The 12360-nt window shown below is 36.1% G+C and overlaps 2 protein-coding genes across 5 annotated transcripts; one reads left to right on the top strand and one right to left on the bottom strand.

Annotated features, from left to right (window-relative positions):
- Nucleotides 1–97: 97 nt before the first annotated feature.
- LOC127243334 (coatomer subunit beta'-1) lies at nt 98–9583 on the bottom strand. 3 transcript variants are annotated; one of them, XR_007836979.1, is made up of 26 exons: nt 9371–9583; nt 9077–9097; nt 8900–8961; nt 8486–8540; nt 7963–7999; nt 7541–7866; nt 7320–7451; nt 7093–7241; nt 6514–6582; nt 6240–6390; nt 6104–6169; nt 5118–5306; nt 4780–4920; nt 4608–4682; nt 4352–4528; nt 4167–4258; nt 3909–4025; nt 3179–3293; nt 2964–3035; nt 2449–2645; nt 2281–2374; nt 2012–2118; nt 1596–1722; nt 1142–1339; nt 596–661; nt 98–420 (listed from the first exon to the last, which is right to left on the bottom strand). XR_007836979.1 is itself a non-coding variant. In XM_051263301.1 (26 exons), the coding sequence occupies exons 1-25, from the start codon at nt 9371–9373 to the stop codon at nt 642–644; spliced, it is 2751 nt and encodes a 916-aa protein (XP_051119258.1). In that variant the 5' UTR covers nt 9374–9583; the 3' UTR covers nt 98–420; nt 596–641. The 3 variants fall into 3 exon arrangements, 1 of the variants encoding a protein (XP_051119258.1); XR_007836978.1 differs by having other exon boundaries at nt 1106–1339; nt 9371–9582; XM_051263301.1 differs by having other exon boundaries at nt 1183–1339.
- A 252-nt stretch (nt 9584–9835) lies between these two features.
- On the top strand, nt 9836–12355 carry LOC127243276 (uncharacterized). 2 transcript variants are annotated; one of them, XM_051263210.1, is made up of 3 exons: nt 9836–10293; nt 11312–11541; nt 12211–12355. In XM_051263210.1, the coding sequence occupies exons 1-3, from the start codon at nt 10070–10072 to the stop codon at nt 12216–12218; spliced, it is 462 nt and encodes a 153-aa protein (XP_051119167.1). In that variant the 5' UTR covers nt 9836–10069; the 3' UTR covers nt 12219–12355. The 2 variants fall into 2 exon arrangements, with proteins under 2 accessions (XP_051119167.1, XP_051119168.1); XM_051263211.1 differs by having other exon boundaries at nt 9838–10293; nt 11315–11541.
- The last annotated feature ends 5 nt before the right edge of the window (nt 12356–12360 follow it).

Here is a 12360-nt window from a genome sequence, read left to right as displayed (position 1 = left end):
AAAAATATCTCAGATCAAATTTGTACTATTCTTAAACCTACAAATCAAATCGAAATCTCAATTTCCATATAGATTTAAGTTTCCAGACACAGGAAAATAGCAGCTAAAAAAATGTAATATTAGAAAAAATAATATTGCAACATTCATACAATAATTGTAACACTATTAGAAATATATATATATGCATCATCATCACCATCATCGTATATTATAAATCACAGAACATAGAGAAAGGGAAAGAAAGTCAGAATTAAAAGTTTTAACAAAAATTATGGTTTAACTAAGACTTGACTCACTGATGGCTCAGCTCAAACTCCAAATTCTACAGGACGTCCGAATTACAAAATCCTTTTTGCTTATCACTCACAACACTGGTCCCCTTCCCCCTTCCCTTCCCGATTGCCGTGTGCGTGTATCTATCTGTCGTATACAACAATAAACAGGGCTCAAATGACATGGAATGAGTAAAAAACACACATTATAACGCTGGTAATTGAGATTGCCAAAAAATCAAGAACTTATAACGATCCCAAAAATCTCTTAATATATGATAGATCAAAACTAAAATACATTTATGGCAAGGGTCGAGTATTACCATGAGAAAAGTTGTACTCAGCTGGAACCGTCTGTCTTCTATGGAATTAGTGAGGTGGTGTAAGCACTGATCATTAACCAAAAATCAAAGTAAGGATCATCCACTAACTGAAAAAAACATCACATAGCTACTTCCATCGACTCCTGATAAATAGCATATCATAAAAAAAAAAAAAAAAAAAAAGGGCATGCTAGAAACAAGAGTTAGTCGTAACAATTTTATAGCCGAATGATATGTATATACTAAATCACCACTTAAAGCACATTTGAAGAACCTTCGAAACAAGAAACTCAAAAAAACTTATTGATCAGAAAGGCTAAAAGGAAAATCAAAGCATAGAGAGTCACATTGGTGAACATTAAAGGCCGGCAAATTTTACTAATTCCTATGTATATATTATATGAGATGACTCACCATAAGCATGCACGAATAAGGTCGGCTCAAGAACTATCTAACCAAACCAATAAAAACTGGAGTAAAGAAAGCAACTAAAAGAAAACAATTAATCACCAGTAAACAAAACTAGGTATTTTCACACGGCCCAACCAATTGCTTTTACGCTGATGGTTTTCCTTCATTATTCGTACCCCACTCTTCCTCGGCCTCATTTCCATTCACAAATACAGCACCATCTGTTGAATCCGCATCAACCACGACAGCCTCTTCCTGGCTATCATCACGCTCCTCTACCTGCTCGCTGTGTTGCTCTATGTCATCTGCTTCATCCCCATTTTGGTGCGTATCCTTAATATTTTATGAAACGAAAGAAAAAGGTACTCGGCATCAACAAAATAACTTGCAAAAAGATATAAGCATTACAGAATCAGTGTAACCTAAATCTAAGCCTAAACTATCCACATGTAAAAATCAACAAAATCTGTGGAAGAAAAACTTGGATAGAAATTTCATTAGTATCCTTGAAAAGAAAAACATGATTTTGCTATTTCATCTGAGCATTTATCCTATGAGATGCCAATAAAGATTCATAGTGCATGGATACCTCATAATCCAAGCCTCCATTTTCCAGGGGCTCTTCATCCATTTGCATGTTTTTATAAGTTTCTACAAGACTTGCAGTTGATCTATCAGCATATTGCACATATGCAGCTGCGGGAGGAAAGTCGCCCCTACAACATAATGGAAAAGGAGTTAGTGGACACCCGGCCAGAACACAAGAAACATGACAAGGTAATCCAACATTCTATGTACTCAAGAAAAGATAGATAAGAGAAGGTGAGATGAGGATTACTGCAACAACAGACAACTGAAAATTAACGAATTTCCACAATATCCAAACTTGTGAAGGAACAGATCAGGATCTTATATTCGTAAGACTGGGTGTTATATTCATAATTAGGTGCTTGATGTCAAGATCACGCCATAAAATGGAACGAAAAAATAAAAATGCAAAGATACCTTGATTCAGCAGCTTTGGCTTCTACAGCAAGGGCAACTTGCCAATCTTCAAAAAGATTAGGATACTCTTCAGGATCAGCCAAAGACTCTGCTGCTTTCTGATTAATCTGCAAATCAGAAAGGATCTCCGTAAATAACAATCAAACTCCTGAGTATTCTCCCTGTTAACAAAAATACAGCAAGACTTTTTTCCACTAAGAGAATCTGTAAATTACTCATCATCCAACTGCCCAAATTTAAATTCAAGACATGGACAAATGAATGATAACCTTATTGAGATCCTTTCTCCAAAGAGCAATGATTTCTGACACCTTGCTTGGAAGGTATGACCGTGCCATCAACGCAGCTTCAGGTATCCGATTGCTGCATGGATATCATAATCAATAAGATGAACCATTACCAACTGTTACCAGCAAAGTAATAGAAAAAGCTACTACCTGTCAACCAGCAGCTGAAGACAGTCCTCCAATTTACCCAATGTAAATAAACAAAGGAATGCAACATTGTTTTTGCCATGCTCTTTGGCAATAGATGCAAGTTCAGCAATTCCCTCAGCATTGCCCAAAGAGGAATATAGCAGCAATAAACCACTCAAATCATTTGCTTGCTTCAAGCATTCTTCTGCCATCTCTAACTGCAATCCAAAAATAAAAAATTAAACTAACAAAAGAAAAGAAATAGATTATACAAGCATGTATGCCATCGAACAAGCAAACAAAAGCACAAGAAAATAAAACTAGAAGAAAATATGGAGAATCGAGACATGCATGATTAAACCAATTGGAAGCAAAGAAATTTAACAATTACATCTAATATATTTAGCAAGAACATTGATAACAGCGAACATGTAGTTATTTTCACAGCCAAGATACTCATCTTACAAAATTAACCTCAAGAATCTCCACAGCTGATTTCAAGTAATTTAAATCACAGCAACTGATAAAATTAATACCATTCCAGTGGACATGGCCAATTCACCCAATTGCTTCCACTTAGACTCACTCTGCGCAGCTGTAGCAATTTCCTATAAAGCAGGATAAAAAGGTGTAAGAGTAAGAAGCTAATAATAGAAAAACAAGGTTACATACAGGCAATGATATATAACCTCCAAAAGATTCAAAGAAAACAAAATAAAAGGTGGTCCAAGAACATCTGAAAACCGATTACCTTTGCAATCCCTAGTTTGCCTAGCTGTACGGCTAGCTCAAATCTGTAGTCAGGATCTGTAGCAACTTCAAGTGCCTCTTCTATCATACCCCGTGATTCCAAGAAATGAGCCACACTGTCATGGTATCAATTGATATAAAAAGCATGCTATAAATGGTTCCATGTACTTATGCCACGAAGAGGCATGATGAAAAAGTTACCAAGGCGACAATGATGACTGGGAAGAAAAATGGCACAGTCAAAACTAAGTTCTATTCTTTCTTCGAATCTAAATTAATAAAAAAAAAAAATGGCTTGAGACCATATATTGGCTCATGGTACACAACCAAAGGTAGATGAAATGGTGACAAACTATAGATTACTCCGTAGCATTAAGTTGGTGTGCCCTCAAAAAAGGACTACATATCAAATTATAAGCAATAAATCTTCTAATTACTGTGACTAAGAATAATATTGCTTTATTTTGTTGTTCACTAAGACTTGCAACAACAATATCATTCTAACATAAGAAGAGATGAAGGGCAAACCAAAAAACAAAAGAAAGAAACAGATAGAAACAGGATTGGTGTCATGCACTTGGAAAATTAAATTAAGATCATAGGTTACTCCTCGAATTTTCTGAATCGACTAGGTTTATAATGGTTGTTAACATAGTTTAGACTAGGAACATCATGGATAGACAAATATATCTATTTACCAGTCCATTAACAAGTTAAAGATGTCAAACTACCTGTTTAGGTGCTCCTTTGGAATAGATGGTAAGACTTCATTTGCCCTTTCCAAATCACCACGCATTACGAGAGTCTTATACTCGATCAAACCCAGTAGCAAAGTATATCCCATAACACTGCAGAAAAGACCCAGATACATAAGTGAAACAGCCTCAATCCCAACCGATCAGATGTAGCATTAATGCACCACAACTAAAAATAAATATAGAATGAAAACAGGCATTGATTCTAACAGATAGCTAAAAGAAATGACTTACTTGAATTCTTTGTCGATGAGATAAACTCTACTTTGATTTGCTAGATAACCAAGCAGGTACATAGGTCGGTCCAAATGAAACATTGTAGTTACCTGAAACATACAATAAAGTAAGGCATCTTGCTTGCATTCTACATCAATGATTAGATTAAGATTATAAAATAATAAATGGAGCAGTAAACATACCTCACCACCAACACAGTAATTGAGTCTCCAGGAAGAATTGTTATAAATGAAACAGTCTCCAACCCATATTCCCGTTCTTACTCGTTCATTAATTTCATAAAGAAGTTCGAAAGCATCTTCCACACCTTGTTCATCTACCGATCTCCCGCTATCTAGATGAGCCGAGACCACATCACGCTGCAGCATATGAAAGTTGACTCAGTTACTAAACTCCTGTATTACAAAATGTCATGCAAGCTAGTAGGTGGATTCTTACATTATACTTCAGTATGTAGAATGATGCATCACTGGCAATGGCCACCAAATCACCACTGTCAGCCCAGTATAGATTCTGGATGTACCACCAAGAAAAATTAAAACAAAAATTATAACTCATGGAGCATCCTCTTATCATGAATACTGAGCATACTTGAAAGGATTTATCTTACTTTAACATTAACATCAATTCTTCTGATCAATCGGCATTCAGCCCAATCATAGAAGCAAATGAAATCATTTGAACACATTGCCAGTAAAGTTCCCCCATAAATGTGCTCTGCAGAAAATGTGGGCCGGATGCTTTTCTTCTCCTGGAAGAAACACAACCTTATATGTTAATCACTATAGGCTAAGTAGACTTATTTCATTGTGTTAATAAAGGTCCAGCAATCAAGACCCACAATCAGTTATATTATTTTTAAAAGAAGAATCACCATAAATGAGCAGCAACTACAAATTTGCTGCCAATGAAATGAAACAAGGAACATAATAACACAAAAATACAAACCACAAAGTTTTTGCTGAAGATCTTAATCTTTGATGTACTTTCTCTAACAGCATATTCTCCCTCCGTTGACCAAACAAATTCCAATGCGGAACCAAATGATCTGTTTCTCCATGCCAAAGCCGTATATATGATGTACTCACCATCTCCACATACCACAACAAACCTTCCATTTGGATTATGCTTTAAGTTCTGCCATCAAAGAAATTTAATAAATCAATACAGTCAGAATTTAGTTCATAGTCGCGCCTGCTTAATTTCAACGGTTATTATGATGATGGACAAAAGACATTTAAATTAAAATTATTCCGTGTACATGAACTGTAGCATGAATCACATGATATAAAGCATGGGGGTGTGGGGAAGAGGGAATGTCCACAGAAAATCTGAATGTCTCAGATTAGGTAATCTACATACATTCCATCTCTAAAGCCTTTTCCAAAAAAACACGTGCCAAAACACGTGTCTGGTGTGTTTGCAGGAACAATTTAAGTAAAACTAAAAAAACAAATATCAATAAAAAAGCAGAAATATAGCAAAAACGTATGATAACAATCTCCATGGGTTAAAATCTCAGGTAGCCTCAAAATGCACCTGAAATATTTGATGCATCAGACATGCTAGCAATTGGCATTCTTGGGACCATGTGGTGTACAAAATGGAGAACCTAGCTACCACAACTTATAGCCACACTTCCATTCCTAGACCGATATGCCTATATATGTGATAATCTAGTAGGCTCATCAATTTAACAGTCTGTAACTATCAGTTACCAAGCAAAATAAGAACATAAGATTCAAAGCTGCAATCGCCTTTGTTCTCAGATGACAAAGAGAACACTGTCTATAGATATCTTAGTACAATTTTCAAGCATAACAACGCAGATGAAAAAAAATAATAATAATAAAAAGAGTGTTGAACCAGAAAAATCCTCTTTACTGCTAAGTCATAACATAACATGTAACTCATATAAAGCAAAGAAAAATCACCTGTGGGTAAAGGTCACAAGTTCCCAATTCCTTAACTGCCAAAGGCAATCTCTCTCCATCAGCAACCTGAGAAGATATCATTTTAGATCCGCCGTTTGGCTCAGACATTTATTAATTATACTTAGTAATTCCAAACCTCATAATCTGCGCCAACACTTTTAATGTTAACTGTCTGAATTTCATTATGCTTGGCCCATATAATTTTCCCACCATTATCCATACTAGCAATAGGTACCTCGCGACCAAGCTTCACCATGATGGTTCCCTCATCATAACCAATTACAACCCTGAGCAGTTATTCATTAAATCAATTTAAGTGCTACGAAGACTTGGGATTAAATTCAAGCATCTCAAAAAATGGAAAGAACCAACTATAAGCAGCAAACTCAATCAAGTACTAGAGAACATACCGTCTTGAACCTTTTATATAGCCAACTGCCCAAACTCTCTCAAGGCCATAATTTAAGGTATTTTCAAGTCTGCAAGTTGACACAGACAACACAATCTTATACTTGGCATTGAAAATGAATATATTCCATAGCATGACAAATTGAAACGAAACAAAAAGAATTATAGTTCAAATATCAATGGCATGGTAAAGCAAATGGATTAAATACACATAAAAACATATATATAGGTGGGACTCATAAACAGGGAAGAGCTAAGATGTATGCCTCATTAAGTTCTTCAATCTAAATACCTAGAGGACTATATAGGTGGGACTCATAAACAGAGAAGAGCTAAGAAGAATGTATGCCTCATTAAGTTCTTCAATCTAAATACCTAAAGGACTTGGGACTTTGTTGACTATAAGATTCACACAAGAATAATGCATTTTCTTAGGTAACATACCAAATTGCGACTCAACAAATCAGTCCCATCTAAAAAAAAAAAAAAAGGGTCTCAGTCCCATCTACATGGGCAAACCCCAAGGTTGAAATGACTATTGAAACAAAACAATTCTAACACAAGTACAGCATAAAGCTTACCTATAGGTGGTGGAATGCCAAATCCGGACTGTACCATCCTCTGACCCAGTTATTATGATAGGAAGCTCGGGATGGAAGCAGACTGCAGACACATTGTGTGTGTGGCCTTCTAGAGTCTGGACACAACTTTTTGTCTGATAATCCCAAACCTATAACACTTTCAAAGTATATTTAGATTTTGCTGTACAAACTCAAACCATAATATCAATGGGGAACAGTGCATAGACCTTAGCAGTGTGATCATCAGAACCCGTGATTAAGTAAGGTTTGTCTCCACCAGTGAAATAATCAACACAATTGACTCCTTTGAGGTGAGCATCCAGTGTAAAGTTTGGATCAGGGGAGCCAAGATTCCAAATCTAAAAATTCATCAAACAAGCACATGAGAAGAAAATAAATATTGAGCTGAAGCCAAAAAATTAATCTGGGAACAGTTACATGCATATACCTTTATAGTGCGATCAAGAGATGCACTGGCAAAAGTGTTCGTATCTTTGGGATTAAAAGTAACTTGCATCACATAATGGGAATGGCCCTCAAAGATTTGAGTACATATCCACCCCTTTTCCCAATCCCAGAGCTTTATTAACATATCATCAGAGGATGACAGCACATATGGAAGAGTGGGGTGAACTGCCACACATCTAATATAATCTGTATGGGCTTCAAATACTTTGACTTTATCCATTGTATTGTAATTGTATACACGAATGAACATGTCATCAGCACCAGCAACCACCCACTGCTTTCGTGATATAAACTTGGCTGACCGAACTGAAAACCGCCAAAGTATGGAATAAATATAAACATGCTCCTTAAGAAATAACAGCCTAACAGTGAAATACTTGTTTAACAACTCCAATCATATACCTGGCAATTCTGTAACCTCAAAAGATTTAACCATTGTCTGCAGCAATAGAAAATCAATTTTCAAATATAAAATAAAAGAACAAGAATATGATGATGAAAATTGCCATGTGCACTTAGTGCATTAGACAGCCGGATTGAGAATTATAACCAAAGTTTCTGTTCCCATAGTACATCAAAAGGAACTTTCCCAAACAAACATATGTTATCCAATGTTATTAATGAAGAGCACATGCCAGCTTTCTATCTTGATAATTGGATGATAGATGAAAATAATTTACTAATTATTAAAAATTGCAACAAAATCATCTGGGTGGGTTTGACATAAGAAATGCATAAGAACGATTCATTCTCATAGTTGGGATAGTCACATAAATTGACAACACTTCTTAACCTTATTCTAATACAAAGTGAGTTATAAAAGGCATCTAAAACGATCAATCAGTAAAAAATCACAACTCCATCAACATGTAAAAGCCACCACAATGACAAATCTAATTGTTCAAGCCACATCTATCAACCATACCTGAGTCTGATAGTTCCAGATGCCAACAGTCCCTGAATACAAACTTGCCAATATCCTGCAGATGCGAAATGAGATATTGAATAAGCAATTCTCAAGTATGTGAACCCAGAAAACAGAATGTCAAATATGAGGTTACAACCCATATATGAATAATCAAGCTTATACTGTCATCCATCAACAAAAGATCACTATGTAAAATTTGAATAATGTAAGCAATGTCATAAATACACCACCATCCGGCGGTGAACTATATGTTAGATGCATCAGCAGGATGCAGAAATGATCAAGTATAAGAAACAACAACATCAAACCACAGAGAAACACCTTGTTGTTTTTTATATTGATTTATCCTCACCTTGCTATGAACACACAAATATTAAACCATTTTCAACTGATTGCATCAAAAACACATACCATGGCTCTGTCGGATGCAGATCCACAGATTTTACTCTTTCCGATCGTTGAGCAAGTTTCCTCTGATGCAAAAAAGACAGACAAACTCAACATTGAGTACTCACTCACTTCCACATGCACACGTTACGAAAAAAAAAAATCGCAAACGGAAAAACACGATTGAAATCATCACAGTACCTTGATTTCTAATTTGAGAGGCTGCGCCAAAATTCAGGACCAAGCACAAACAACCAAAACAAAAGCGTCAGTGAACAATAACCAGCTACTCCAGATCTCAATAAACCGACATCAAATCAAATCAAATAACAAATCCACCGCCCAAATTCAAAACATTAGAAATGCCGAATCTCCCCCAATACTACCGACAAGAAGCTCCAAATCACGCAATTAAACATTGCCATTCTGTAACCAGATCTAACACAAAATCTAAATGCAAATAAATCCAAATCCAATAGATGCCAATAAACTCACCATTTTAACCGATTCAGCCTATGAAATTGACAAGCACAGAGATCCGATGCCAAGATCCACCGACACCAATCAACAAACACGCAATCGGCAGCTGAGATCAAGCGGGAGAAAATGAATCGCGGCTACGAATTGAGAGAAAGAAAAGCAGAAGAGGTTCTGCGCTAAGCGACTGTGTAAGAATTCGCGAAGGAGATGACCGATTTAATTAATTATTTATTTATTTGTTTTTTTTCGAAAAAAAAAATTACTAACAGAGTGAAGTTGTAGGGTGAGGTGATTTATTGTTATTAGAACCGTCGTTTATTTTGACTATTAAAATGGACGGTCTAGATTTGGATTTAGGATGTCATATCATCATCGTTAACTTTAACACTACATTTCACCTTGAATTACACAAACCACCCCTAACTTTCTTCATCTTTCCAATTTACCCCAAATATTTTTCATATAATATATTTCGCCCGAAAATTTGCGTCTTTGTGAAAATTGGGGTTTTCCAAGATTTCAGCTCCTTGATTTCTTATTTGTCTGTTGAATTTTTCTTGAAATTGAGCTGGATTACTCGGAAATTCCTGATTGGAGCTATCAATTCGATTCAATGGTGGGAAGAAATTAGGATTCTGGTTGTGTATTTGATGGTTTTGGGGTGGAATCGAAAATTAGAATTTTGAAGGAGAATTTGGGGGGAGGGATCGAGTCATGTTCTATGGTGCGGTGGCGTGGGATCCATGGCTAATAGTGGCGCAAATCGTCTGCCTTCAATGTCTGTACTACATCACTCTGGGGTCGTTAATGTCGATTCTTGTTGGACCGCGGGTGTCGCGGATGAGTTTGGCGTATTTCTTTGATTTCGCTACGGTAACTGCCTCGACAGTTACTGGCTGGTGCATTATCGCCTCCTTTTTCCTCAGCTCGATCGTCGGGTGAGTTTTGGTGTTTCTGCAACTGATAATTGATTCCATGTTTGTCGTTTTGAATTCGTTGCTTCTTGTTGCTGTATAGAAAGACATTTGGATCATTGCTTTTGTTGGGGAATTGATGATTTGGTTGTCTTCTTTTGTTTGTTTGTGGTTTTTGAAGTTTATCAGTCGAGTCGTTGTTCTTACTTTGATTAGGAATGTTTCTGCAGTTTGTTGTGATTCTGTTTGTGTCTAATGGCTGCATCTTAATTGGAATTAATGGAGGCTATGATGATTTGTTGATGTTCTTGTGATGTTTATGCTATGTTTGAAGATTGATTAGCAATGGTAGATTGGTAGAAAATGCTTCGAATCAAGCCGAGGGCGATTGTAGTTCATCTTCTTCGAAAAAAAATTCATCGAAAATTCTAAAAGCATGACTGTTAACTAAAATAGCACACTGATCTTAGAGATGGTTTCGTGAAAATTGGACTGCTTTTAAAGCTTGATTAGCAATGGAAGATTCTTAGAAAATGCTTCGAATCAAGCCGAGGAGATTGTAGTTTGTCTTCTTCGAAAAAGATTTCATCGAAAGTTCTAAAAGCATGAATGTTAACTAAAATAGCACACTGATCTTAGAGATGGTTTCTTGAAAATTGGACTGCTTTTGAAGCTTGATTTGCAATGGAAGATTCATAGAAAATGCTTTGAATCAAGCCGAGGAGATTGTAGTTCATCTTCTTCTTAAAAAATTTCATTTAATGTTCTAATAGCATGACAGTTTGGAGAGGTTTCTTGAAAACACATTTACCTCTTTATCTACATTGCCGAATCATGGTTTAGATGATGTCTGTGGCTGTAGTGGTGGAAAAGAAAGACGAATCAGGCTGTCGTAGAAATTTGAGAATGAGCTGAAAAGGAAAGTGTATGTCTATCTGTACTATAGAGTTATATTTCGATGTTTTGAATTGATCTTCAAATTTTGTCCGATGTAAATTTCTTGACTGTCTTGCATTCTGAATTCGTATCGTTCTATCGTTAGCAGAGCTGGATTTTTGGTGTACTTAGTTGAAAGGGCTAAAAAATGTTTGGATTTTTCTGCGACGGTTTACATCATCCACCTCTTCATTTGCTTCGTCTACGGAGGTTGGCCGTCATCAATAACATGGTGGGTTGTGAACATTTCCTGTTTAGCAGTGATGGCATTATTGGGTGAATATCTGTGCATGAGACGTGAATTACGAGAAATTCCTATTGGAAGATTTCGATCAAGTAAGCCCTTTTCTGCTGTCGGCTAGTTACATTTAGCTGATGTTTCAATTCTTATATATTTGATGACTTTTGTTCTATATTGTTTTTCGTTTTTCTGAACGTACTTGACTGTCTTATCTTGTTTGATTATTTTGTCCTCCAAGTTGAGAAATTTTCGGCATTTCTACATTCAACGATAATAATGCTTTTATCTCATTCCCTTTCGAGTATTTGTACCTGTGATTTTAGCTCCAATTATCGGATCCCTTCATTAGCATAGTTAGTTTAAAATCATTGTTTGAAGGTTTTCATATATCCGAAAAAACTACTAAGAGGGTTTTGAGACATATTCCTATAGGAACAGAAACCTTGAGTCGGCTACTTGGCTGTTAACTAAAAACTTCTTATTTTCCGTAGGCTCATGCTTATGAATTTGTTTATTTATCTTCCCATTGACATCTATGCGCATCTCGGATATTTTAATTACATTCATTTCTCGTATCTATAGGGCTGAAAGATTCATAGGCGCATCTCGGATAGTTTAACTACATTCATTTTTCGTATCTATAGGACTGAAAGATTCATAGACATTCACGAGCCATCGGAGTTCTATTGATGTATAAATATCACTACATGCATGAATTTGATCTGATTTCTACGAACATAAGCTTTTCTTACTTCTCCACGCAGATGTGTGATGATCCGAAACTTAATCTGGCACTCTCCCGGAGCCGAAAACCGTGATCTTGACGACTGCAGAATGCACACATTGCTCAGATGAGTCAATCTTTCCTTTAAAGTTCTTCAAAAGAATTTAGGGATTTCTGTATTTGCCACACC

Source organism: Andrographis paniculata, unplaced genomic scaffold (genome assembly GCF_009805555.1).
Source record: "Andrographis paniculata isolate CXL003 unplaced genomic scaffold, ASM980555v1 Contig95END, whole genome shotgun sequence".
In the NCBI taxonomy this organism is placed as follows: Eukaryota; Viridiplantae; Streptophyta; class Magnoliopsida; order Lamiales; family Acanthaceae; genus Andrographis; species Andrographis paniculata.
This window is presented reverse-complemented; position numbering and strand designations above follow the sequence as displayed.